The 26150-nt window shown below is 33.4% G+C and overlaps 3 protein-coding genes and 2 long non-coding RNA genes across 19 annotated transcripts; 2 read left to right on the forward strand and 3 right to left on the reverse strand.

Annotated features, from left to right (window-relative positions):
• Positions 1 to 72: 72 nt before the first annotated feature.
• Positions 73 to 1290, forward strand: LOC148569167 (F-box/kelch-repeat protein At3g06240-like). Its single transcript, XM_088484912.1, has one exon. The coding sequence runs from the start codon at positions 73 to 75 to the stop codon at positions 1288 to 1290; it is 1218 nt and encodes a 405-aa protein (XP_088341038.1).
• An 813-nt stretch (positions 1291 to 2103) lies between these two features.
• On the reverse strand, positions 2104 to 3918 carry LOC148569168 (uncharacterized). The gene is made up of 2 exons (XR_015881110.1): positions 3094 to 3918; positions 2104 to 2500 (listed from the first exon to the last, which is right to left on the reverse strand). It is a non-coding gene; the product is annotated as an uncharacterized LOC148569168 (long non-coding RNA).
• Positions 3919 to 6187: 2269 nt separating this feature from the next.
• Positions 6188 to 12997, forward strand: LOC107639777 (uncharacterized). Of its 14 annotated transcripts, none has more exons than XR_015881107.1 (7): positions 6188 to 7096; positions 7190 to 7266; positions 8125 to 8248; positions 8438 to 9545; positions 10456 to 10578; positions 11520 to 11575; positions 12627 to 12997. XR_015881107.1 is itself a non-coding variant. In XM_088485337.1 (7 exons), the coding sequence occupies exons 4-7, from the start codon at positions 8163 to 8165 to the stop codon at positions 12646 to 12648; spliced, it is 306 nt and encodes a 101-aa protein (XP_088341463.1). In that variant the 5' UTR covers positions 6188 to 7096; positions 7190 to 7266; positions 7418 to 7577; positions 8125 to 8162; the 3' UTR covers positions 12649 to 12997. The 14 variants fall into 14 exon arrangements, 8 of the variants coding, with proteins under 8 accessions (XP_088341463.1, XP_088341460.1, XP_088341466.1 ...); XM_088485337.1 differs by lacking the exon at positions 11520 to 11575 and adding an exon at positions 7418 to 7577 and having other exon boundaries at positions 9471 to 9545; XM_088485334.1 differs by lacking the exon at positions 11520 to 11575 and adding an exon at positions 7418 to 7487 and having other exon boundaries at positions 9471 to 9545.
• A 472-nt stretch (positions 12998 to 13469) lies between these two features.
• On the reverse strand, positions 13470 to 19466 carry LOC107639774 (uncharacterized). 2 transcript variants are annotated; one of them, XM_016343378.3, is made up of 13 exons: positions 19048 to 19466; positions 18301 to 18473; positions 18100 to 18203; positions 17910 to 17990; positions 17440 to 17543; positions 17250 to 17336; positions 16901 to 17103; positions 16329 to 16530; positions 16189 to 16239; positions 16003 to 16101; positions 15848 to 15907; positions 15417 to 15538; positions 13470 to 14765 (listed from the first exon to the last, which is right to left on the reverse strand). In XM_016343378.3, the coding sequence occupies exons 1-13, from the start codon at positions 19282 to 19284 to the stop codon at positions 13646 to 13648; spliced, it is 2643 nt and encodes an 880-aa protein (XP_016198864.1). In that variant the 5' UTR covers positions 19285 to 19466; the 3' UTR covers positions 13470 to 13645. The 2 variants fall into 2 exon arrangements, with proteins under 2 accessions (XP_016198864.1, XP_016198863.1); XM_016343377.3 differs by having other exon boundaries at positions 15417 to 15541.
• Positions 19467 to 21522: 2056 nt separating this feature from the next.
• On the reverse strand, positions 21523 to 25918 carry LOC110271216 (uncharacterized). The gene is made up of 2 exons (XR_002361683.2): positions 25701 to 25918; positions 21523 to 25505 (listed from the first exon to the last, which is right to left on the reverse strand). It is a non-coding gene; the product is annotated as an uncharacterized LOC110271216 (long non-coding RNA).
• Between the last annotated feature and the right edge of the window lie 232 nt (positions 25919 to 26150).

Here is a 26150-nt window from a genome sequence, read left to right on the forward strand (position 1 = left end):
CTCCTCTTTCCCTTCTTGAATATTTTCATTCTTGGCTTTCAAACAAGTAAGTCATCGTTGATCTTGATCACAATGGCTACAATGTCTAATGATGAGTTATTAGAGATATTGTCTTGGTTACCTGCAAAAGCAATCCACAAACTCAAATCTTCTTCAAAACTCTTTTCAGAGCTTCCAGAAACTCCATACTTTGTAGCAAAACAAGCAGAAAACTCATTGAAGAAAGATCGTCCTTCATGCTTCTTCATTCAAAGAGATGACACTCTGAATCACAACGACCACGTCGAGTTGCATCCTTTGCCGGGAGAGGAACTTTCCTCCGGCGTCCCTGAAAACATGCTACAATTCATCGCAAGCTCGCGGCTCAAGATTCTAAGCTCAAGCAACGGTTTACTCCTCTGTCTTCATGGAACAGAATTATTTATCATCAATCCAGCAACTTGTTACCTTTTAGACATTCCCCTCCCCAACCACTTGCAGCAGCGAAGGAATTTTCCTAGTGTCTCCATGACACTGGAATGTGACTCTGATGATTACAGGTTGATTCTTTTTGACAATGAAGAGTGGAGTTCACATTTTGATTGCCATGTTTATAGTCATAAACAAGGTGCTTGGAGCTTAAGAAAGAACCGTTTCTTTGCTGGTTCTAGGAATTTGAATTTTGACAAGCCTGTGATTTGCAATGGCGCCATTCACTTCATCTCGGATTGCTACAGGTATCTTGCTAAAGATAGCACTCATTTTAGGCCTTATATCATGTCTTATGAAATCACAACCGGCGATGAAGATGGAAGTGTTGAAACCAAGTTATTAAGGGTTCCTAAAGAAGCAAGAAGGGGCTCCCATGATGACAGTTGCAATATGAATATTTTCAAGTGGGGAGCAGTTGCTGGCCATCAAACTATTTGCTTAGTGAGATTGAGAAAGCGTGTGTTTACGGTTTGGATTCTAACAAACTATGAATCGAGTTCGTGGAGAAGGATCTTGAAGGTGAGAGTGAAAGGAATGGGTTTAGTGGAACAGAATCCTGAGATCAGAGGCTTTACCGTTTTGAATGGTTATCTTGTTTTTGCTACGAAAAAGAAGGTGTACACATATGGTTTAACTAGTGAGAAATATATGGTGCTCTCGAAAATTTGTGACCATGGGTGTGAATCTAGATTTGTTCGTTTTGTTCCTTATTCAGATACTCTTCGTCCATGTGGAATTGGTGCCAAAAGTTTGCGTCCTTATCTTCAATTAAGGAAACATGACCAAGCCGAAAAAGTTAGAATTAGACCCGTTAAATGACTTAATTAGGTTTACGTAATTAGAGGATGAATAAGACTATGAATTTTATTTAATATCAAATATATTTAGATTCTGAATTTTCTTTTGGCCCTGGTTGAATTTATCCCATAATACTTTTCTATGTTACATGCTGTAAAGGATAGGCGAATACGATTTTTATATATATAGAAAATGTTGCAAAATTTGATATAACCATAATTCTGTGCTATTTCATTTTTATTGTGCCATTTTTTTTCAATTAGATTCAATACAATCTAAAGATACGTTATGCTCCTAACTCCTACCGCAAGAGTACCTTTCTTTCTTTTTTCTTTTTTCCTGCTTCATTGGATTTCCAATTTGATCCTGGAAAAGTGAAGGAGGCAAAAGGTTTTGGTATACCAATGGATCTCTACAACCACCGACTATTTCAATTAAATAATTTGCTTCTGCAGTAAAGGAAGCAGATAATCAAAGGTAACATAACAGAAGTTTTTTGTGTTGACGTTATTTATTATTTGAATTTTTCTATAATGTCTCCTACTTTTTCCTTGTCTCCATCTAATATACTCTTCTCTGTCTGAAACGCAGAGTTTAATATATGGTAATGCATGCAGTCAATGAAACCTAGTGCAAAGATGCAGTGGTTTCAAGCACCTTGTGAGTGCTTGGAAACAGCACACACTTCTTTCATTTTAGATGGGTAATTGCAATAGAATTTCTCATCTCAAGTTTAAAAAGTTATAGCATGCAAATTTCAGTTCCCACGCTGTAGTGAAAAACTTAAATTGATTAAATATATGTATATAAACACAATTCTAGCTCCATTGGTTTGGTTGATGCATGCTTTCATCTTTTTCATGAAACAAATGTTCTCTTTTCCAATTTGTCAGCATTAACACAAGTGTCACATTATGATTCTTATGGCAAAACTTGTCTACTTTTGTTCTATACAGGTTTCTCATTATCCAGAAGCTGAAATTCAATATGGCTTTTTTCTCTGGAATTGCTGAATCTATGACTGGGGCCCTTCATTCAAGTTTCATGATGAACCATCTCTGGTTTCCACTTTGGGTTCTTCTCTGCATTTGGCTTGGCTGCTGTCCACTGAAAGCCACTTGTATAGAGCTTTTCATTTGCTGCCTAACTTGATGGAGCTTTGTAGAATGTGAAAAGCTAGTTAGCTTTATGGGTCGTAAACAAGATAACTAATAGCAGCTGATGGTAACACCTGAAACTCATAAACAATGAATATCAAAAGACAAGAATGAAAAAAGCTTGACACACATGGGCTAAGATTCAAAACTCAACTTTCACAGCGAGGTTAACAATTCAAGACCAGAGTGATATTCAGTTATTAACTCTAATTTTTTGCTCAATTTTCCTAATTACTAATTCAATTAAATTTAATGTGCACCATAAGAGATCATACCTGCAATAAGCTGGGAATTAATCCAGCACAAAGTGCAGGAACACCTCCTTGTTCAACAATGAAGACACTGATATATATGAAGACACACTGACACAGATGTATATAAATACATGATAGTCTGTTTGGTTGTTAAGACACTGATAAAGAGCATAAACACATTTGTTACCAATTTTATCTCTAATAAGGAAGAAGTTGTTGGTATAAGTGGCGAGGTGAGGTTAGAAAGTGGAATTTTTAAAATTTTGAAGAGATAAAATTGTAATAAAAATTTATATCTCATGTCTAACATGTATGTCCTATACTCCTATGAAAATTTTGAGGTCTTGGGGACAAAAGCAAGAAAGTTATAAGAAAGGACAGATAAAAGTAACAGAATCTATATCTCGACTCACAGTGTCCATGAGCAAGCAGAGGCAACAAATCTCTCAAAATTTGTGGATTCTTGATGCCCCATCATCCTCATTAGTTTATTTCTGTAAGTATCATAGGCATAAAAATTTATAGCCTTAAAGGGTGCTGTCCGAAGAAGCCGCAATTGCCTGGATGTGCTCGAACTATGTACTCCAGCTTAAGCCTCTCAAGAGGTGCAACACAAACTGTGTATGATCTTCAAATCAAAATCATAATGCACAGGCAAAGAGAAACAGCAATTGGAAATGTATAGTAATATTAATACTACCCCACAAACTCTACCTTCCGACCTGAAGATTTCGAAACCTACCCTTCTTCTAAGATGAGATTGAGAAGGACATGTGCGCGTGTCTTCTTGTTAGGCAATTGAAATGAAATGAAACACTCCACTTTATGTCTTGCAGGTTGGTGGAACATGGTATCATGCTGCTTCGATTGATTATCTCAATAAACACGGTCGTTCTTAAAATTTTAATACAACTCACAGTAGGAAATTTTATCTCAAATAACATTTATAAGTTGTGAATTTAATCACACGCATATCACTGTACTAAGGAAAGGCCTTGTTTATTATCTGTATTCTTACATGGAGGGACTAATTGTAGCAATTTGTGCCCCTCATCAAGTGAAGTGAAGGTTTCCTCGACCAACATTTTTCCATTAAAGTAGTCATCAAGTAAATATTCTGTATTCTATGTAAGAGCAAGAAAGAATAATGCCAGGAAATATGGGGATAACTAATTTTCATCTTCATCTTGAAGCCTGCTTTTGCACTGCTTTCTATAAACATCACTTCTAACTCTCTCCTTCCTCTATAGAAACTTGCCTGCAGGTTAAGTATCAAAATTGCCTTATAAGATTTCTTACGAAAAAATCACATACTTGAATTCTAAACACAAAGTGCAATTGATTAACAATGCTTCCCACCCATTGTTTCTTCTTCTATTAACATATCCAAATTCCACGCCCTTAATAACTAAAACACTTTTTCTGCCCATCCTAAAAATTATACTTATCAATAGTCTACCAGACTTCTTCATATCTAGAATGAAAATTTACAGAAACTCCAATCTAGTAAACATGAACTTTGTGTAAATATATTACTATAATAACGTATCATAATTTGGCAAGAATTAAGAAACACAATTTTGAGTGGCATTTATTAATCTATCTGGTACTGCACTTATATTCTATCATAGTAACCAGAAAGAACATGATAAACTGATAATCATTTGTCGGCCAGGAATTTGGGAATCGAAAGATGCTTTGAGTTCTTGATTTATTAGCTGGAATTGGTTTGAACAAAAAGGATTTGTTTCTGGAAATTCTATAACAGATAATTTTGGAGTAATGAAGATCATTAAGTAATGCAAAAAATAATTCTGTAAGAGAATTTTTTGCTGAAATGTGAACATGAGTTGTGGTGTTGTGCATGTCTTTGGTTCAAGGGAGGCTTCAAAAGCAGTGCGAGCTTAGTTACTTTGAGCATATTTTTGAGTACTGGTAAGTGGTAACTAAGCTTTGTCCCTCTCTTTTGCTTCTATAAGAAAAAAATTAAAGAGAAAAAAAAAGGGTCTATTTTGAGCATACTTTCAGGTAAGATGTTTTTGTTAAAGCTGTTCATCTTGGATTGTTTTTTATGTAACATCATTAATGCTATTAACTATATTTATATTATATGGATTAATTCTGTGGATTACAAGATAAGAGGATTACAATAGGCTAAGGCCATTGAGTTACAAACAAGTTGATGTGTTTCCTTTGTATTTTTCTCTCATCAGCAAGCCCAGTTGTGAGAATGTTTCCAAAAAGGTTCTCTCATCAGTAGGGGTGTGGTCATTAACAAAGGATTATTTATGGGAAACTATATGCATCTGTTACTAATCGGAGAATAACAGGTTGGTTTGGCAAGGCCTTCTTTTTTTACTTCTCTTTTTAAAGAATATAATCTTTTGTCATGTTTTATGCTTGATTATATTTCTTGCATTCTGTTGTTTTATTATATTTAATAGATTAGTAATTACAATTAGTTTCTAGGTGTTTAGTTTTAATTAGTTGTTGGGCCTTAGGCTGTTTAATTTGATGTGTGAGTTGTCTTAATTTCTGTTAAAAATTGCCGTTCATGATATTCACGTCTATCTTTGTTATCTTTCTGATTTTTGTTTGATAGCAAATCGCAACTTTGTTATTATAAACAGAATTGTTTAAAGATCAAGCAAAAGACATTGGTTAATATGGCTGTTGATAGTGGATGTTACATATATCAAAGTCCAAGCTTAAATATTCTCATTGATTATCCCAACTTTAAAAAGATGACTTCATTGCAATTTCATGATTTGCCTAAGGTACCTTCTTTTAGGGAAAAAAATATCTTACAGGAATTTAGATACCAAATTCACATATTTGTATGCACGGTATGCACTATCTTTGGAGGTTTTGGTAGGTGTGTATGTCTATACTTTGGATCTTTCAATATTTTTTTTATGTTTTTGGTAAATCTGTATATAACATAAAAAAAAGGAAAGACAGCGAGAAAAGGAAAAACAAGATAACACTTGAATTTTAAAAAGGAAAGACAATGTTAAAAGGAAAAATAAGATAACACTTGAATTTTATCTTCTTTCTGAAACTATGCTACTTTTGTTGTGGCATATACTACACAAATGTAAGTTGATGTAATGTTCATGGTTGATAATATTTTTGTGTGAATAAAAGAATTTTGGTGCTGGACAACAAATGTTCAGATTTTTTGGAGAAAAAAAAAAGAAATTTACCCAAACTGCTGATGCAAAACTACATAGTAAGTGTAAAATATAACACTTTTTGTATATTTTTTATTTTTAGTATAGAAGATTTTGACAAAAAGTTATGGAAGATAAAAAATTATGAATTTTTTAATAAATCAGCCTCATACTTGGAGTTGCTTAAATTATAAGAAAATGGACTCATAGTTACTTGAAGCCTCTGCTTTCCTTCTTGCTTGAAGTTGACTTATTGATTATGCTCTTAGCTTAATTTCCTTTGACACTTCGTTAGTCAATATGAAATGCAAAAAATTCTTATGACTAGGATGTATAATGATGTAGATATTAAAATAACCAAAGTTTTGTAGGCCTTTTCATCAACCAGTCCCATGATATACTGTCTTCATATGATGGTTACACCCACCTGGAAAGCATATGTCATTAAATCATATGATGTTCTACAATAGCATGGTAGCTAAATTAATAGGGTGAAAGAGTGATTACTTGCTGTATTTTACATTCAAAGATGCTTTTGAAATTTTTAAAGTGATGTTATACATAGGATCAAATATAAGGAAAGGAACTGAATTATACATTGAAATTTTAAACATTTATCAAAAGAAGTCTCTTAAAATTTAGGAAAAAGGATTCAATGTAATATTGCTGGTGGATCAAATAAACTAAATTTTTATCTGAAAATTACACTTTGATAAGTAAGCTTGGATAACGTTTGAGGGCATATACCAAACAAACGAGGGCAAGTGACCCAAAAATTTGATTCATGTGAATTTCTTTCTAACAAATGATTGGTATAATTTATGCACAACAAATTTGTATTGTGCCTTGGTATCTTATTGTATTTTTATCTCTCTCTTCTTTCTATTCTCTCTCTCTGTGAACGAGGCAGAAGTAGAAGGAGTTCACTGGTGTTGGAAGCAGTAATCGGCAGAGAAGATAAAGAATGGCGGTGGTCGGTATTGCAGTTGGGAGAGCGTCTAGCAAAAAAACAGAAGATGGTGGCAGAGGCTCCGAATATGCTTCCATCGAGCAGCAGAGATGAAGAACAATATGCGAAAGGTGATAATGGTTGTTGATGCAGCGGCGAAGAGAAAGAACAGCGGCAGAGGTGAGTTGTGAGTTGTGTTGCTGCTGTCAGTGAAGAAGTAGCTGGCGGCAAGTTGACGATACCGGTGAAAAGAACGCAGAGATCTGAGATCCTGCCATTGGCGGTGTTGCAGAGGTAATTTGCTTCTTACAAGTTAGAATAGTCATCCTGACCTTCTTTTTCTTGGCTTGGCATCCTTCCATTAATCCTTTATCTAATCATGAAAAGCCAATCGATGTGGACGGTGGGAGAAGTCAGGAACAGATCTTAGATCGACGTTAGTCTCCTGCTAACAGGAAATGATGGTGAGTCTTCTTCTATACAACACATTCATCACTTTCTCTTTTTACCCCTTTTGTTTTTTAGTTTTTTCCGCGGTTTTAGTGGATTGTAAAGTGAATTTTGTGTTGAAATAATGAAATGTGAAACCGTGTTGTGGTGTTGTGCATTTCTTAGGTTCAGGTCGGGCTTACCCTTCCGAAGCAGTGCCAGTCATTTTGAGCATACTTTCCAATATTGTTAAGTGGTAACTAAGGGCTTTGTTACACTTCTGCTTATGTAAGAAAAATTAAGGGGGGAAAAATATAGAAGGCTCTATGCAAAATATTGGCTTGAGGTTCAAAAAATTATTTATTTATTTATTTATTATTGTTCAGAATGTAATATTAGACTAGGATTTGTTTGCTTTAACGGATAAGAAAATAAATGAAATTATTGAACTTGAGTGAAATGGTGTTGTTCAAATTCAAACAATGAAATGGGGCAAAATCATTTAAAATGACTAGCTCCTATGGAATTTAAAACAGTGTTGATTCGCTGCTTTTCTGTTTTTGTGATTCTTTTATTAGTCTTTCTCTCTCTCTCTCTCTTTTTTTTTTTTTTTGTATGTTCTCACTGCTTTCCTTATCTTCCCTTTTAGTGTTTTGATAAACCCCAATTAAATTTTGCTAAGAATATATTTTAAATTTAAGTTCAATTTCTAATTGGTTTCCTTGAGATGATTACTACTTCTCATACTTGAATTTCACTTTTCTTAGTTCTTTTGTATGTGGAGTCTCCCTCCTTTTGCATTATCATGATAATTCTCCCCCTTTTACTTATTTGAGTAACATTATGATGAATTTATGGTAATTTGGTCCTTGAAATTTCTGTGTGGATTCCAGATTGTGGTATGTTGGTTACAAAATAATGGCGCCCAAACATGCACAAAGTGGATTACCTGCTAGAAGAGAATGCAAGATTCAAGAGGCTGCAACAACAGACATGCATCTACGTTTATATATCTAGGTAAACCTACATGCATATATTATATTTGTTACTCATTTAGATCAAGTTTTTGTTCTTCGCATTTTCATTACAAGTGATTTTGTTTGTTTATGTTTGCTTTAACAGTCATACTACTATCTCTTTTGCGAATCACTTTTAAGAAAATGTTTTACTAGAGTGATGTTGCAATTGTGTCTATCATTGTTGCAGCTTTCTGAACACGTGTGAATCAACAAAAGAAGAAGAGTATCCTGTACCAAACATTGATGATGGCACCGTTTTGAATATGTATCTAAATTCTTAATCAGGGTGCCATTTATTACTGCTACAATGTAATTGATGATTAAAAAAAACAAAAAAATAAGATCATATTTTAGTTAATCTGTAAGCTAAAGAAATGTAGTATAGGAATGTAAGAAAAATTTTGTGCAGGATAATGCTTTTTGTTTGTATCTTAAAACTAGGAAGATATAGGCATCACTGAGGAATGCAGTTCATGAGTTGTGTTAGTTTTTTCTTAATTCATTTTATTACTCAATATGTTTTTCTTGAATTCTATTGTTTTGCTTTTCGAAAAGATAAAATGGTAATAGAACTTTATGATTTGCTAATAGAACTTTATGATATTGTCTTTATGATGTTAACTATTATACAAATGACAGCATTCTCAATTAATTTTTCAGCATTTCTGTTTTCAAGCTTTTGTAATAGAAAAATGAAAACAAATTGTCATCTTTTAAGATTGTAAGGTTTCTAAGCTGTCATAAGGATGATTCTTGCTTCTACTAATTGTTGAGTGAAAAACTTTCTGTAGAAGGGATCCTGCTCCATCTATTTTCTCTTAATGCTCTCTCTTAATGTGAAAAAATTTTCAGTATAAGAATGTTCTCTGTTGCATGATTAATATATGTTATGTGATTGTTCTTTAAAGTTATTATTTAATTTCCTCCGTCTTTAGCTGTGTCCAGCAATTAAGAATTGCATATCAACATCTGAGAATATCACTGTCAATTTTTTTGGTGAATATATATTTACAAATATAAGACTATAATCAGTTTTGCTTACCTGTGATGTGTTTTGCTAAAACTATAACCAAGATTTTCATTATTATCTCAAATTGCTTGGGTTGTTGACATTCATGTTGCAATTGGGGATTTAGATATATTTTGCTTTTAGCAATGATAGTGATTGTAAGTAGAAGATAGTTACTTGAAGTTTGTCTTAAGGCTTCTCTTATTGATAGTGTCTTAAGGTGGGATGTCAAGGTTTTGGGGCTTAGTTCAAAGGTGGGAGGGAAATTGAGCAGCTCACCAATGAGGTATTTTATTTTATTTTGTTTGCATACTAATAAAATATAAGTGATAGGTAGGTAATGTTCAATGAATGTTGGCATTGTTGTTTTGTCTAGCTTGGATACTAACATTTTCTATTGACATGAAACTTTGTTCATCCTTTTGGCCTTAATGCTTATGTTGATAGATTTTATTTCTGGGTGGCTAATGATGTTTATTTACTTATTTTATCTGTCAGATGGAAATGAGTCATGATATGATTACTACGTGCATTATGTTCAAAACTATCTTGGTGTTTTTTTTTCCAAAAGTTCTGATTAAGTGTTTAGCACTTTAGCTTATCTAGATCTGCGACTTCATGACCAACTATTGTAGTATGAGTTAGTCTGCCACCAGTTTTTAAAATTGTGCTCCCTTTCTCATTAAGCTTCTCTCAGCATCTCAATTTTACAAGAGATACTGAAAAATATTATGTGATCCTTCTGCTGTTTCATTTTAGCGTGATCAAGTATTTATAATGTTCTATTTTAGCGTGATCAATTTTTTGCTCATAAATTAAAAAACTAAAAGACAAAATAGATTTATGAAACAAATTTTTTGCACTAACCCATATACAACATGTGTTTTCCTTTATACAAAAATGCTTTCTACTGAATATTTGCCACCATATTTTTCTTTGCCATTAGGTTAGTGCAAGTTGTAGCCTTTTTCATGGGATCAGAATGTGTATTTTCTGTTTGATACTAATTATATCCAATGGAAGATCAATCTGTAGTTTACTACTTGAAAAGGCAGAAGAAAATTATAAACTGGCTGTTTGGTCTCTGATTTTTATGTTTCTTAGAAGATCAATATGTAGTTTACTTTACTATTTTATATTTGCATTTTGGTGTTTGATACTAACAGAGATATTTATATCACAAATTTCATTTGCAGATTCCATAATACGAATTCCATGTCACTAGTGTTTAGTGTTCTTGAGGATCTTATTGAGCTTTTAGGGAGCAAAAGTAGCCTCATTGAAGAGGCAGGGAGCTCGCAATGTCTCCAATCAAATTGGTAGGTATCAATACTGCTTGCTATATTAGAAAGCAGTATCTAAGACTTATTTTTTCATTTGAGAAACTTATGATCTATGAATGAGAGACCCAACCTGTTGGCATTGGTAATTGAATTGCAGTTTGCATTAGTTTTAATTCAACTTAGTGATGAATATGATGAAATATGCTGTTATCTCTGGATGGCTATATAAGGTTCTAGACCAGTTAAATATTTTTTTAAAAAAAAATAAATAAAATACTTTGTAGAATAGCATATCATAGTTTGAGCTGTTTGGTTAAAAGCATCGTTCACGTATCTCTTGATTTTTTATTTTGATTCTTTTTAAATTGTTTTATAGTTCAACTAGATGTCCTGGAATTGTTTTAAATTGTTTTTTTCTTTCCCTATTCTTTTCTGCCATTAGATATTGTTGTTTTGTTTGATTTCCTTCTTTTTTTATTTTGGTGATATAAGCTTCAGGTGAAGAACAAATAGGCCTATGCCTCAGGTTTTAATAAACTGGAAATTAAAAATTGTAAAGGATATTCATACAAATGGCCGATGTTTGATTAAACTGTATCATCATTGTGATTGTTCATCAGCCACTTATTCAATGTAGCTTTATGCTGATGATTAGGTTATGAATGCAATTCAAATATCATGTAAATATACAATTCCTTTTAATATCATTAGCCTCAAGGAAAAAAATTATTAATTGCTTTCTTTTACTGCAATCCAAAGCCAAAGAACCAACAATGTAATTAGTTTTATTGATAATCTAAGGAGAATATATAATATCTCAAGTAGCTAGAAAAAAATTATTAATTGCTTTCTTTATGTCAATGTTTTTAATTAGTATTATTTCATAAAATATCTCAATAACATTACTTTATATACTTAATATACATATATACATTTTGTGGAGGCTATTAAAACCATTATTTCTTTTAATGCTTCAGAGAAAAAAGTTGACAAGATAAAAGAACTTCTGAACGTTAATTCATGTTACTTAGAGGTAAGAAACTCTTTAATTCAAGTTACTAACAACTTTAATAGCTCTTGGCAGTAAAAGGAGGCTAATTCATGTAAGTGTTGAGTTTAATTCATTTATACTAAATCAACTGATATAAAGATATTTTTCTTGGTAAAAAGAAGCCTTTGGCTAATGCACTATGAGGAAGTTTTAAACATATAATAGGATCTAATAATATAACTAAATACCACTTAGTATTTGTTGTTTGTATAGTGATAATATAAATTATTTTTATTAAAGTTTTAAACACACAAACATAATAGCTTTTACATTTAAGAAAAATTCACTAATATGGACTAAAAAAATGATAAGATTATTCAGTCTTAGAAAAATAAATAATGGAACAGTCTTATACACTGTATAATAAATTTTTATACAGAAAAATTTGTTCAAATTAAAAGTAACAAATATTAATATTAATAATCCAGTACCAACAAATTTTTATAATGGATTAAACATTTGGCCTGCGCGTAGCGCAGGTCTTACACTAGTATAGATGTATGAAAATAGAGAGCTCAGGACTGAGTTAACAACAGAATCATAACTACGTCACAACTAAGCTATACTTTTTTTATCTTCCTTGATCTCACTCTCTTTAACAGTATTATTTATCTCACTCTCTTTAACAGTATTATTTTACTCAATGCTCTCTCTGTTCTGTGCCCTCTTTTATGTATGTCACTGTCTTTTCTCTTTCCACACGAGGAATGTGTCATGTGTGATGTGAAACTTAAAAATTATAACTTTATTAGAAGTTTTATGTTGAAGGATCTTAGAGGAAGTAGACGTAATTTTCTCTTATTTTGTTGGAACAGTAACCATTTGTAAAGTATGTATGGATGAATTTAAAAGAACTCACCCTTGTTAACTGAATGCAAAATTATCACAAGTGCTTAGGAATGTGAATTTTATCTGCATAAGTTGAGTTGTGAAGTCATAAGTAGATTTAGGACTTGTATCTATACAACCCAAGTGTATGTGACTCATTGTGATTATTGTAATTGAACTCATAAAAGTGAACTGATAATCATAGGATTGTAGCAAGCAACAAATAAAGTATAGCGAAGAGAATATTGAAGAATGAGCAGCAGTGGCGGCAAGGTGGAGTGTGTTACCAGAGCTTCTGGTTACATGGCTTCATGGATCGTTAAGTTTCTTCTTAATCACAGTTACATTGTTCGTGGCACAAACCTGTTACTATTCTACCGTCACTTCTTTTTATTTATTTGTTTATCAGTGTAATTATGTATTCTTTAAACATTATTCTTTATTCAGCTTTTATAGGAAAGAGAAAATAAAAAGTAACTAACTTTCCTAATTTTTTGACCAATTGAAATGTGAAAATGGGTATTTAAATTAATTAAATAATAATAAATCTTTAAAAAACGGATTAAAATCTAAAAACAGCTAATATTTTTGTTTAATTATGTATTTATCTCATCAAATGTAATTCTCTTAAAAAGCCTTGAGGGCGCCAAGGAGATACTACAGCTGTTGAAGCTTTGAAGACGGTTCCTACGATTCTGTTGTTCAAGGCTGTCATTGTGTATTTTATATTGCGTCTCTCTTTTATCATGATGTCAATTATCTGTAGGTTCGGTTCCGTTTTGTTCCATTATACATTATTCCATCCAATTCCATTCACACGATGATAATGCGACTGTTAATAAAATAATTAAATTACATAGCTTTTGATATTATTTGGAACAATGTGATTCTTTCACTAAAAAATCCGTGAAACACTAACAGAACTTCATCACCTATATGTAATGAACCAATTATTTAGTAGAAGAAAAAAAAATGATCATAAAAATTAATTTTGCAAAATATTAACAAAAATAAAAAAAAGATATGGAAAGAGATAAAGAAAAATATAAAATAAATGATGACTTATATAATAAATATAAGTTGAAGTAGATATAAAAAATAAATTAGATTATATTAATCAATTTATACATATTTAAAAAAATAATATTAATATTAAAAATATAGAATAACATCAGACGCCTTATAAATATGTACAGTTCCTGACTTATATTTTATACAAGAGATTCAATCTTCTTGAGTAGCTTCATCATCACCTTCATCCATGGCATCATCCTGCTTTTCATTCTCTTCAACATGGTCACAACATTGAGTTTCTTCATCAGACATAGCTCCACCCTCTGCATTGATTCTACCTTCATTGCCACTGTTGCTACAACTCTGCGTGTCCGAGTCAGTTGAACTGCCATCTTTCTCTTGCTTTTCACCACAATTATATGCAGAACCTCCAAACTTCTCCCTCAAATCAGGAGCAACAATGCCAATCATATCCCGGAGTGCTTGCCGCTCATTCCGTTTAGCGGCAGCATCATCGGTGTTCTGACTCTCAGCCACCACAATATTTGAATCATGCAATGGGCCACAACCTTCGTTATTGTCTCTGCTTGGAGATTCATTGTCTCCATGCACAGAAGGGGCTGTACTGCAAGCCCAGCTGCCAGCAACTTCGGATGTTAAAAGGTCTGCTGTTCTGATTGTGCCTCCAACTTCGGTATCCTCAATAACTTTTTCAGTGTCTGTAGGATCATGTAATTGCAACGGATGCGAAACACGATTATCATGGGCTTGCTCCTCAGTTTCTTGTACATTTACATCATCATCACACTGCATAGTGTCCCCATCTAGAGGACCAGATTTATTTAAATCAACATGCTTTATGCCATAATTTGAAGGACTTTCAGTTCCCAGAACACACCCAGTACCGCCAACAACTCCATCCATCATAGCTGCAGCACCATCAATATCAGAACCAAAGCCACCTCTTACATCATGGTCATGATCTGCACTGGTGAACTCTTGTGTATTATGGCATTCTTGACTTCTTACCTCACAGTCATGCTTCTCAGTGACACTAGCTTCATTGCTTGAGGTTTCTACTTGATCTCTGTTGCGCTTCTGTGTAGATGCAGTTGAGCCTGCCTTTGCAGTATTTTTGCTATGGTATCCTGCAACTTCTCCCTCTCTTCCAGGGGTTCCACCGATAACTCCATCCATATCTACAGAAGTATTCTCGTAATTCTCTTCGTCTTCAAGAGTTCTTTGCATAGCCTTTAATTGCTCCTGTTGCTTAGCAAAGAGTACTTGTATCTCCTCAGTAGTGGAATAAAATGCCCTTAGTTGTGTTTCCCTGCATGACATCAATGAGCTTCAGTGGCAAAATCAAAGCATAATGCGGGTGTAGATGTTGCCTCTTAAAGTTAAAGTGCCGATCAGCATTTAATACAAACAGTGCAACGATGCAGCATGTTAACCAACAGGGACTACTAAACAAAGCTGATTAACTTAGCATGAATGACATATCCAACAGATGAATACCAGGATCCACAATTTTTACTGCAATGACATTGTTGAGTAGTCCATTCTAATAAATAAAACAAAAACTATTCAGCCGCAGTCCTACTTTTATTTAGGCTCAATTGCTCTGCTAATTGCTTTCATATTCTTGAAGATGTTTATACATCCTTTATTCTTCAAATTTTCAGGATAGCTAAAATCCATTCAGAATCTATGATAGTAATGTTCACATAACCATAATATACACACTGGTGATAATTCTAATTAAGTCAAAGAATTCTCGTTCCTATCTATTTTAATCACCAATTTAAGAAAAAAAAATATTATATGTAAACTGTAAAGCAAGCCAAACAATTACAGTATTCAAGTAAAGTAGCCCATGCTGCGATGTCCTCTAATATTCTTTTATACATACAGGTTCATCCTTACATAATTTTCACTACAGTTGTCCAGTGATCATATTAAACAGAAACTTGTTCCTTACCGAAGCATAAGTCTTTCCCTGGCACCTCTTAACCTCCTCCTCTCAAAATCTAGATCCCGCATTGCGGCATTTATCTCAAGCTCAAGAATAGAAACTTTAGCCCATGCTTCTTCTCGAGCTGCCTGCTAACAACAGCAACAAATATTTTCAGTTTCACATAAAGAAACTTCACCACCAAAAGAAAAGAAGTAAGAGCTAAAAAAAATGAATAACAGATAGAATAGAATAAGGGGGATATTGAATTAGAAAGCTAAAGCAACTTATTAATTAGAATTTATCAGTCTAGCAACATATAAATAAGATACTGTCATACTCTGAAGTCACACAGAAATAAGTCATCAACAGTAACAGCAATCGGTGGAAAGCAGACATCATTTAGACAAACACCTTTATACAAAAACATTCTTGGAACATGAAATTCCGATATCTACCTTTTCACTCTCAAGGTCTTTGCTTAATCTTCTTGTTTCCTCTTCAAGTTCTTCTATTTTCTGCTCCATGAATTTGCATTTTCGTTCAGCGAAATAGTAAACAAATCCAAAATATGAAAAGGGGACATAATACACACACAAAACCATATGATTACCTTTGTTTGATTTGCAGTGGTCAGCTTCTCCTCATGCAATTCAGTTTCCAACTGGCGAACCTTATTATCAGACACAACCATCTTTTGCCTAGTATCCTCCTGCAACAAAATGGAACGAAGGTACAAACCTATTTATGAAATACACAGTTGTCTCCCATTGTAGGCTAAACATAAGCAGAACCATACCAGTTTGGACCTCAAGGTTTCAACTAGCAAACACCTTTCTCTCTCTGACTCCTACAACATACAGAAAGAATGACAGCTTATAAGCTTCAAAAGTAAAGGGAGTATAGTTTCTTACTACTTTAGTGACAAAACCTTCAAACCTGAAGCTTATTTATTGTTTCATGTAGTTCTCTTTCTCTTCTTAAGGCAGCATCAGTGTGTCGTCTTAATTCCTCTTGAGCCTCAGACTGGGCTCTAAAAACAGCAGCCTTTAGATCAGTTGTGGCCTTTTCCCGCTCATCTTTTCGCTGAGTCCGCTCGTCATCTAATTGTTCCTTGAGTTCAGCTATATTTACTTTCTGACTGCATGCAGAGGAGCAAGTGAGAGGGACTCAATTATAAAACATACAGCTAGCGTAACCAGGGTGGGGGCAAAAAGTTTAATACTAAGCATGGTACCAAAAGGTCCATCCTCCTCCAACAGTCAATACTAAAATTCATCCCAGGATGTTACACACAAGAATATAGACACATGTACATAAGCACTAAATCATTCCACATTGCCAATTCTCATTGCAATATAAAAATCAGTCAATCAACGATCAGTTCAAGCTCAAACTACATAAAAATGAACAACTTCACTCCTATGACACTTGCATCAACCATTGAGGACTAAAGTAGTGAAGAACTCAACAATCAAGAATTAAATAGCTCAGAATTATATAGATCATACCTACTTATTATAGCATTTGCTTCAGCACATGACTGCATAGAAGCACTCAGCCTTTCATTGAGGTCTTCGATGGCATGTTTCTGTTCAGCAGTTACTCTATTAACATCACCTAGTTCCTTGTATTTTAGATCTACACTCTGTTGTAATTCTTTTAATTGATCAAGGTAACATTTTGCAACAGACTTCTTGGCTGATTGTAATTCCTATAAAATGGATTGTGGATTAGGTAAGACATTGTAGACCATATATTGATATAACAAAGAACAACTTGAGATTGAACATTTTATTTTAAAATCTGCATGCAGAGTTTTAGGAGAGAACATAAATTGAAAATGCATCAGCTACATACACTTTCATGACGATCAGCAGCAACACGGTTGTCATTACGCAAAGTATCAATTAATACCACCTGATTCTCCAACTGCTTCCTCAGCTCCTGCCAAGAATAAGATAGGATACAATTAACATGAGGAAAAAGAAGGGTAAGAAAGGAGGAGTTTACAGTGCTTAGGATATTGCATCCTTTTAAATTAACGTACTGTGTTTGATCTTTGAAGGCTTCGAAAATCATCAAGAGAAATGGGACCTTCGGGGGCACCAATGCCTAAGCCTTTCAATCTCTTGCTTTCAAAGGCACAACGCTCTATATATTCAAGATAAGAAAAAGTAAGACAGAAATTTTAAAAGCACCACAAACTCAAATAAAACAAATATCTATATCAACCCTGATGTATCTTTCACATAACTTTCTGATAGAAAATTACATTATATATCATAATTATCAATTAGATGTAATATAAATTTCACAACGAATAGGAAGTAAACAGTTGATCACATGAAGTTATATGAAGAAGCTGCAAATGTCAAAATCAAATGTATAGGAAAATTATGAATATTACAACATGCTATAATATAATTTTCAAGCTTGAATTCTATAATGAACATAATAGGAGTAGAATGCTATAATGACACAAACTAGTAAATTAAATTTGGTTAATCATAACATTACCTGCTTTTCGCTTAGCAGCTGCATTATCTGGCATGGGGGAGGACAAAAGCACCTCTCGATATACAAAAGAAAATGTAAGATCTGTATCAAAAGATACAAAATATTTTTTGAGGGAACCAAAAAACCTGAAATCCCATTTATTAAAGAAAAATGAAAATTCTGACTTCTGATAACTGGAAAGCATTCATACCGTGCTGAGGAGGAGCAGCAAACGATATAATATCACCATGGAAAACTTTGACAGCAGGACCATTCTTTTTTAACTTCTCCCAGTTAAGGTAAGTTCCATTTGTGCTGAACAACACTTTACAAAAATCAGAATATGACAAGGGAGAGAAATTTTTCCACAAGAAGGATAGAAATAGTCAAACTCTGAAAAAGAATCCACAACCTTGTATCTTTCAAGAAAATTGATGTTGTGTCCACCATATTTTCGTTTGTAACCGACATCCTGTATATTCTGCAATGATTTGCACTAATGTTGTTCGAATCAATCTGGAATCGCACATCATCCACCAATCGGCCGATGCAGTGCTCATTGGCAGTTAGTAAAATATTAATTCCCTGGTCAGAATCAACCATTCAACCAAATCAAATCAAATGAAGAGGAGTAACCAATAGTTACAGAAAAAGAACAATTAAATGAAGAAAAGGTGCCAAAACCATTGGTCACACAGCTGCGTTCAACTACCACTGAATGTAATTTCATAATAACTTTGTTGCAAATCCATACATATTTACAGCACAGTTCAATCTTGTTGACATATATTAAGAGTCTGTTTATTTGACCATATTTTGTAATTAAAAAAAGTTTTTTTTCTTAATTGCTTTGAAAAAATTCTCTTCCTTTGCAGACTGTTTGAACAATATATAAATGAATAAACAAACTGAAATATCTAAACGCAAACTAATGCCCAAATTATTGCATGCATGTAATCAGCACAAGTTCATAAGGTCATTACTGTATCCGGTAGGTCGTGGCTTATATCAGAGATCAAGCTGCAAGCTTGTCACTTTTCACTTTCAGAGGCAAAACGGTTCACTTCACTTGCATTTTTCAAATAAAAAAACGCAACTACAAAGAAAACTATGAATTAGAGCAACTGAGATTTTATCTGAGATGAGAGAAAGAACGAACCTGGAGCCTTTTGCGGGCATTGTTGGAGATAGCGGTGAGGACGCCCCAAACTTGAGGATCAGAGAAGTGAAGAGGTTGAGATGCAATGTTTGAAGCAACGGAAACAATGCGATCCCTTGCGGTGGGGCTCGACGCTTGCTTCTGCGGTGAGTTCTCGTTACCAGCAGGAGGAGGAAGAAGCTTCAAAGCTTTGGTGATAGGGGATTCCGATTTCTCGTTCTCCACCGCCATTGACATTACAGAGTGAGGGGTGTGACTGAGAATGAGAAAGGGAAAAGGAGGAAATTTGGCGGGGATTTTGAAACCCTAAATTGATTGATTTTTGGGAGGGAAATGTAGTTAAGTGATGAAAGTGGGGTTGGCGGGTGACTTACTGACTTCTCATGTTGACAATGATTGATTGCTTGTTTCGCTAGCTTGCCTTGCAAGCCTTCCATTTTATTTTATTAAAATATTTATCAATTGGAATTCAACTATTTATTATTTATTGTCAATGAATTACATCATTCCTGCATACTCATCTAAATGTTCAAATCTCTTTATCTTTAGTAAAAAAAAATTATTTATTTTTTATTATTTTATTTGTTAAATATGTTATATCAATTATATGTATAATAGTAATAAAATAAAAAAATTTATTTACACGTCATGATAAAGGTGTTCAAAAATCAGTTCAAATTTAAAACATATTTTGTCCGAATTAGATTTATCATTTTTATTCTATATTATTTTTGGACAGATCATGCTTTGGGTGATCCAACACAAAATTGTATTTTATAATTAAAAAATATATATATTAAAGTGAAATTAAAAATAAAATTATAAAATTATATGCACTAATTTTATATCAAATCAACTTGATTTGTTTTTAGGTCAATTTAGAGACCAGAATTAAACGAGAATATATAACTCAAAAACGTAAGACAACATTTTGTTTATTTACATCAAGTTTTTGGGAGGCTCATTCAAGACTTACTCGAACTATTAGTCAACAGAAAATCAAAGCGTTGGTTTCAGCTAATACCTAATAGGGATAGAGATAGAAAAAAAAAAAAGAAGAGGGTTTCGCGATTTGTGGATCCATCAAATAAATGCAATAATTGGTAAGAATAAAAAAAATAATAGGTATAATAATTTATTGAGTAAAAAATTTTAAATAGACAATAAAATATTAGAATTGAGTCTAAATTTAAATTAACATGACCCATATATACCTCTTATCTTATAGTTTAAATTATTTTTTTTCCTCTGCTATGTTTATATACCATTTTGTTTTTTTTTTTTTGTTTACATGTTAAATTTTTTTTTTTCAAATGAATAGATCAAATTCAAACATAAAAAATTTATTTATAGAATATAAAAGAATATTTTTGTTTATGTCAAGTCTAAAAAAATAAGTATAGTCTACAAAAAAAGAGAAAGATCTAAAAGATCCTTTTAAAATTGTTTAATTTGTGTGGTAAGTGGATCTGATTCGATTTTGACAACGAAAAAGGACTCTTAATTACACTAATGTGTATATCTATAATCTCGCTCCTTATTTGGAATGTGGGATAACAACTCTTCCAAATCAATAGGGAGTAATTACTCACCACTTTAGATGGAGGAATTATATAAAGGTAGTTAATCTATCATCCTAACGGTATAAAAATACCTCATCATATATAGGTATTTTGAAAATTTTAATTAAAATATTTGTCTAAAATTTTTACTAACTTAAATATCAGAATTCTTTGTACGTACCACTTTCATTTTCATTTAAAGAATTTAGACGACTTTACTTTGATGAGAAAGACGTCAAAATCTTCATTAAAAAAAGTTTAAACCTCACATCCAAATCCAAATCATCAGTTTCAAATAATCTTTGAAACAGTTTCTAATAAAATAATTATAAACACAAAAGATTAGTTATTACCAATTAAACTATAACTTTTCAAAAATATTTTATGAACACAAAAGGTTCAATTATTAAAATTTATATATTTATATATGTTATTTAATTTTTTAATAAAATAATTATATTTATTATAATGGAATAACTAATTTGTTTTATAGATTTATCTACCAAGATTGAATTGATGTATTTTTTATTGATATTTTTATATATTTATTATTGAGTAATGTTCATGTTTAGAGTCTCTTTTTTATTCCTATATACTTTAAGTATTAGTATAAGACCCAATAAAAGAAATTAATGGGTCAAATTTGTTTATTAAATAAGAACAAATATATATATTTTTATATATTATATGAAACTTTATAAAAATTTAGTAGGTATTTACCCCCACACCATTTAATGTATATCCGTCCTTGGAAACAACAAATTAAAGCACTTGTAAGATAGCTCGGGAGAGGAGAGGATAATAACTTAATGATGGCATAGTAATTTTAGGATTTGGATTTGTTTTTTGGGTTTAGCTAACATGTGTCTTAAAGACACATGATAAATTTATTATTAATAAAAAATTTTAAATATTTATTTTTTTGTGACTAAATATTTTTATTTTTATTTTTTTGGGTGACTTAAAACACACAAAAAAAAGAAACAAGCTCAAATAGCAGAAGAACAAAAACTAGAAGCAACTATATCTTTCTACAGAATAGAATTCAAGTTGTCTCTAGGCTCGAGCTAAACTGTATGAGAAGCGTTGTTTCTAGCTCCAAAACTTTCACTATCCAATCCGCAACACGGTTCGCATTCCTTCTCACAAATTCAAATTGCACATCCCAATTCTTGGATAAAAGATCATAAAGCTTGAAAATAATGTCTCTGTCCCTAACTGTAAAATGATTATGAATATTCTTCAAAACCAAATATGTCTCTAAAAAATTTGTTTTACAGATCGCCCACTTGCAACCAGCTTCCCAAGCTAGCATGAGACCTTGCCATATTGTCAACAACTCAACAATTTATAGGCTGAGGTGGAATAGCGTTGGAACAACCAAGAAGCCATCTTTCTCTTTCGTCTCTCAAAACGCATTTAAAACCAGCCATCTGCATATCTTGAATTAAGCTTGCATCACAGTTAACCATAAAGCAATTGCTAGAAGGAGGGTTTCACACATATCTCCACTCCGAAATAAAGTTTGTAGATTGGGCGTTTCTTAAAGAAACCAACTCATATTTAGACTTCTAATTAACATTGTCACTTTCATGTCAGACCAAGGTTCGCTAGGATTGAACACATCTTGTTATCTATGCTTCTAAATCCACTAAATTTTCGCCGCTAGTAGTCCTTCTCTACCCTTTAAACTCTATTTGAGCCAAAAGAAAAAATCTGCAGTACTATAATTAACAACATAAGATAGACCAAGACTATGCCAAATAGCATTTACTTTGTCACAATTACGAAAAACAATGCAAGGTAAATGATGATTTCCACAGCGCTGATGACAATTACTTGTGGCCAAGTTTCGAGTGCACCGAAGCTCATTAGTAGGGATGGCATCATGCAAAGTTTGCCACAACAACAACCTAATCTTCTCCGGAATAAACATCTTCCACAACCAATTCCAGTTATCATTGTCATCCTAGTGGTACTTTCTTTTAGCTAACCATTGGTATTCTTAATTTGTGGTGTAATCGGCAGAGGAGGAAGGATTCTAAAACCAACCATAAACGTCATGACAAAGACCAGGGATGGGCAAATTTTTTAAAATGAGTTCTACATTTTCTAGAAGGGAAGAATATAGCTTGCTGAAATTCTAACTTCTATTATGTATCACATCACCAATCGAAAGATGGAGATCAGTTATATGAACATAAGAAATGGTATCTGCCAAATTATCAAAAGGAGACCACGGTTCAAACCATAATGATTGGTCCAAGTTCCCACAACACCACACAAAACCATCTTTTAAGTGTTTATAAGCCTTCATAACACTCTTGTAAACCTGAGATGCTCTATTCGTATTTTTCCAACCTTTGAAAGGAGAAAAATATTTCTTGGTCAGGAGTTCCGTCCAAAGCTTGTCTTTGCTATGGAAAAGTTACCAAACGAGCTTTTCGAGAAGAGCTATGTTAACACACTGCGAATCACGGACACACAAGCCTCCAAATTTTTTAGGAGTTACAACCTTGTCCTACTTTACAAGAGCTAAGCCCTTCTTGTCCGCCTGACCCTTCTAAAAGATTTGTCTCATCATCGAATCAATTCTCTCACAAGCATAGGTTGAAAGATAAAAAATCTGTATTTGATATATTGGTATAGAGGACAGAACCGATTTAACCAAACAAAGTCTACTTGCCTTGTTGAGAAGACGTCCTTTCTAATTAGCCAGTCTGCCATAAACTTTTTCAATTACCTCCTAAGCTATCCTCTTTGTTGTTCTCCCATGGCCAATATTGACACCTAAATACTTTTCCAAAATTTGAGTAAATTAAATATGAGAGACCCCCGACAACGCCTCTTTTCTCCTTTGAAAAATATTCTTTAGAGCAAAAAGCCTTAAACTTGGACAGATTAACTTTCAATCCTAAAACTTTGGTAAACAGATTAAGGGTTTGTATTACCATTGCGACTTGGGATCTGATTGCTTTACGAAAAAGAATAAGGTTGTCAGCAAACATCAAGTATAAAATTCGAGGACCTCCTTTGGAAATAGCAACTGGACTCCAAGATTCATTAGTCACAAGATGAGAGATGAGACAAGCCAATTGCTCCATACACAATACAAACAAATAAAGCGATAACGGATCACCTTGTCAGAGTTCTCTTTTCATATTAAAGTTCTGCAACCTTTCATCATTCCATAAAATCGATAACGAGGAGGAGCAGATACAATTCATGATCAATTTATTTGTACTGCCAGGAAAGCCAAAACTTTGAAGGGAATGATGAAGGAATCTCCAATCCAACCTATCAAAAGCCTTCTCAAGGTCAATTTTGAATGCAACAGTCCCCCTCTTTGATTTGGTCTTTCGCATAAAGTTAAGGATCTCTTAGACAATAATGATGTTCTCACTAGTACTTTTTCCCGAAATAAATCCTGCCAATAGAGGACCAATCACCTCTATTAGAAAGGAACGAAGACAAGTCACCAACACCTTGGTAATAATGTTATAAGTCACATTGTATATGCTGATCGGCCTGAAATCCTTCATTGCAATGAGGCTATCAACCCTCAAAATGAGAACAATAAGAGTCTCAAAAATAGAACCATCCAAAATTTCTCCCGAAAAGGCTCTACAAACAATCCTCCAGACATCTCATCCTAATATTCCTTAAAGAACAAAGCTTGGAACCCATCTAGACCTGGAGCCTTAAAGGCATTCATCTCCATGACAACATGTCTTACTTCCTCAAAGGAGACCGGTTTAGTTAGAGTCTCGCAAGCTTCTTGACTAAGATGCAGAAGGGGAATACCATCCAGAACATTAAACTTTACATTCTTCCGAAAACAATAGAGACACTGGAAGAACTTATTAGCTTCCTCCTTTAAAGAATAAGCATCATTAGACCAAGTACTATTCTCTAACATAAGGTTATAAATTTTATTCCTTTTTCTTCTGACAAGAGTTTGGAGGTAAAAAAAACTCATGTTTCTGTCTCCGAACTTCACTCATTTCTCTCTAGACTTTTGGTACCAAAAGAGTTCTTCTCTTAGAAGAATAGAATTGAGCTCTTTTTGAAGCCTATTTTCTTCATCCTTGAAATGCTGATCATCAAGACTCTTCAACAAAAATTGAACTTTGCTAATTTATCCTTCAAGCTCCCTTTTCTTAACACAAATATTACCAAAAACCTCCAAATTGAATTTCTGAGCATCCTTTGCCACAACAACAAGACTTTTTGAAACATCCAAAGAGCCAAAACCCATGCCTTATGAACTACCTCACAGAACAAGGGGTAGGTGGTCCGTGCAGCTTGGAACCTAAAAGGATGATTTTTAGATTTTTGATTCGCTTCATCTAGTTGACTCTTAACAATGATAGAGGAATGATCGGAATGTAATCTACTAAAAATCTCATAGAAAGCCTCTGAAAATAACAAACGCCATTCTCTATTGATGAAAGCCTTATCCAGCTTTTTTGGAACCTCCAAGCCCCCTTTTACTCTCCTGTGCCAAGAAAATCTTCTCCCTTTAGCTCCCATATCTATAAGCCCACAATTATCTATGGTCGTTGCGAAGGCTTGAGATCTATTGGCATGAAAAGCTCCTCTCTTTACTTCAGATGATACAAGCACTTCATTAAAGTCACCTATGATTAACCAAGGACAAGAAATACCCGCGGCTGTCTTGGTAAGGTAGTTCTAAAAATCTGAATGACGATGAGCTTGTGGGTGGGCATAAATCGTACTGCACATCCAAATACAAGAGCCCTTATTCACCTTAATAGTAACACAGTGATCAGTAATGTCCACGAGTCTGCTCTGATTCCAAGACCTATCTGCTAGAACCCAAATGCCACCATTTTGCCCTCTCTCCGATATATCCACTTCATAATAACCCGACTTCTGCCAACAAATTTTTATTTTATCAAACAAAATATGAGTCTCAATTAAGATAAGAAATAAATGATGAAATTTTTTCAAAATTTCTTTAAGATGAACACGGGCCAAACTTTCTGAAGCCACATTCACATTCCAAGTTAATACACAATTTTTCACTATCCATAATAACAAAATTGAAATAGAGAAAAAACACTCTACCTGATTCAAGTGTTAGAAACCCCCTCTTCCAATACCTCCTTTCCTTTCCATTTTCTACTCTAATTGGCTTCTAACCTCTCTCCATGTTCCCGAATTCTTCCATCTTGCGGTGAATTTCGGAAAGATATCGGCCTTAGACGCTTTCTGGTGAAATAAAGAGATGGTATTTCTTGTTTGCTCCCACTAGGATCTGCTTCTGTGTCACCCTTCAAAGAGTTGTTCTTCATTACATAATTGCTTTTTTTATTAAAGGCTTTAGACATGTGGGTCTTAGAGGGGCCATAAATTTTTGACCTGCTAGAGGAGCTGACCACAAGAATAGGTTTCATGGTAGTGGGCTTTTTGCCTCTTTCTCTTGGCTCAGAGATGTTTTTGGCCGGACCTTTGTTGCTTTGTCCGTTTTTACCTTTTTTTCTTCCTTTGTTTTTAACTACCTTGGTCCACCCATCT

Source organism: Arachis ipaensis, chromosome B4 (assembly GCF_059453495.1).
Source record: "Arachis ipaensis isolate K30076 ecotype BB chromosome B4, ASM5945349v1, whole genome shotgun sequence".
Lineage (NCBI taxonomy): Eukaryota > Viridiplantae > Streptophyta > Magnoliopsida > Fabales > Fabaceae > Arachis > Arachis ipaensis.

Bases quoted from the DNA above. Each gene is read 5' to 3' on its own strand.
- LOC107639777 (XM_088485335.1), top strand. From the start codon at position 8,163: ATGCACAAAGTGGATTACCTGCTAGAAGAGAATGCAAGATTCAAGAGG. The intron at 9,546-10,455 runs GTATTTTATTTT...TTTCATTTGCAG, and splicing joins TTGAGCAGCTCACCAATGAG to ATTCCATAATACGAATTCCA. The intron at 10,579-12,626 runs GTAGGTATCAAT...TGATAATCATAG, and splicing joins CAATGTCTCCAATCAAATTG to GATTGTAGCAAGCAACAAAT.
- LOC148569167 (XM_088484912.1), top strand. From the start codon at position 73: ATGGCTACAATGTCTAATGATGAGTTATTAGAGATATTGTCTTGGTTA.
- LOC107639774 (XM_016343377.3), bottom strand. From the start codon at position 19,284: ATGTCAATGGCGGTGGAGAACGAGAAATCGGAATCCCCTATCACCAAA. The intron at 17,104-17,249 runs GTATGTAGCTGA...TCCATTTTATAG, and splicing joins CTGCTGATCGTCATGAAAGT to GAATTACAATCAGCCAAGAA. The intron at 14,766-15,416 runs GTAAGGAACAAG...GATGTCATGCAG, and splicing joins AGGGAAAGACTTATGCTTCG to GGAAACACAACTAAGGGCAT.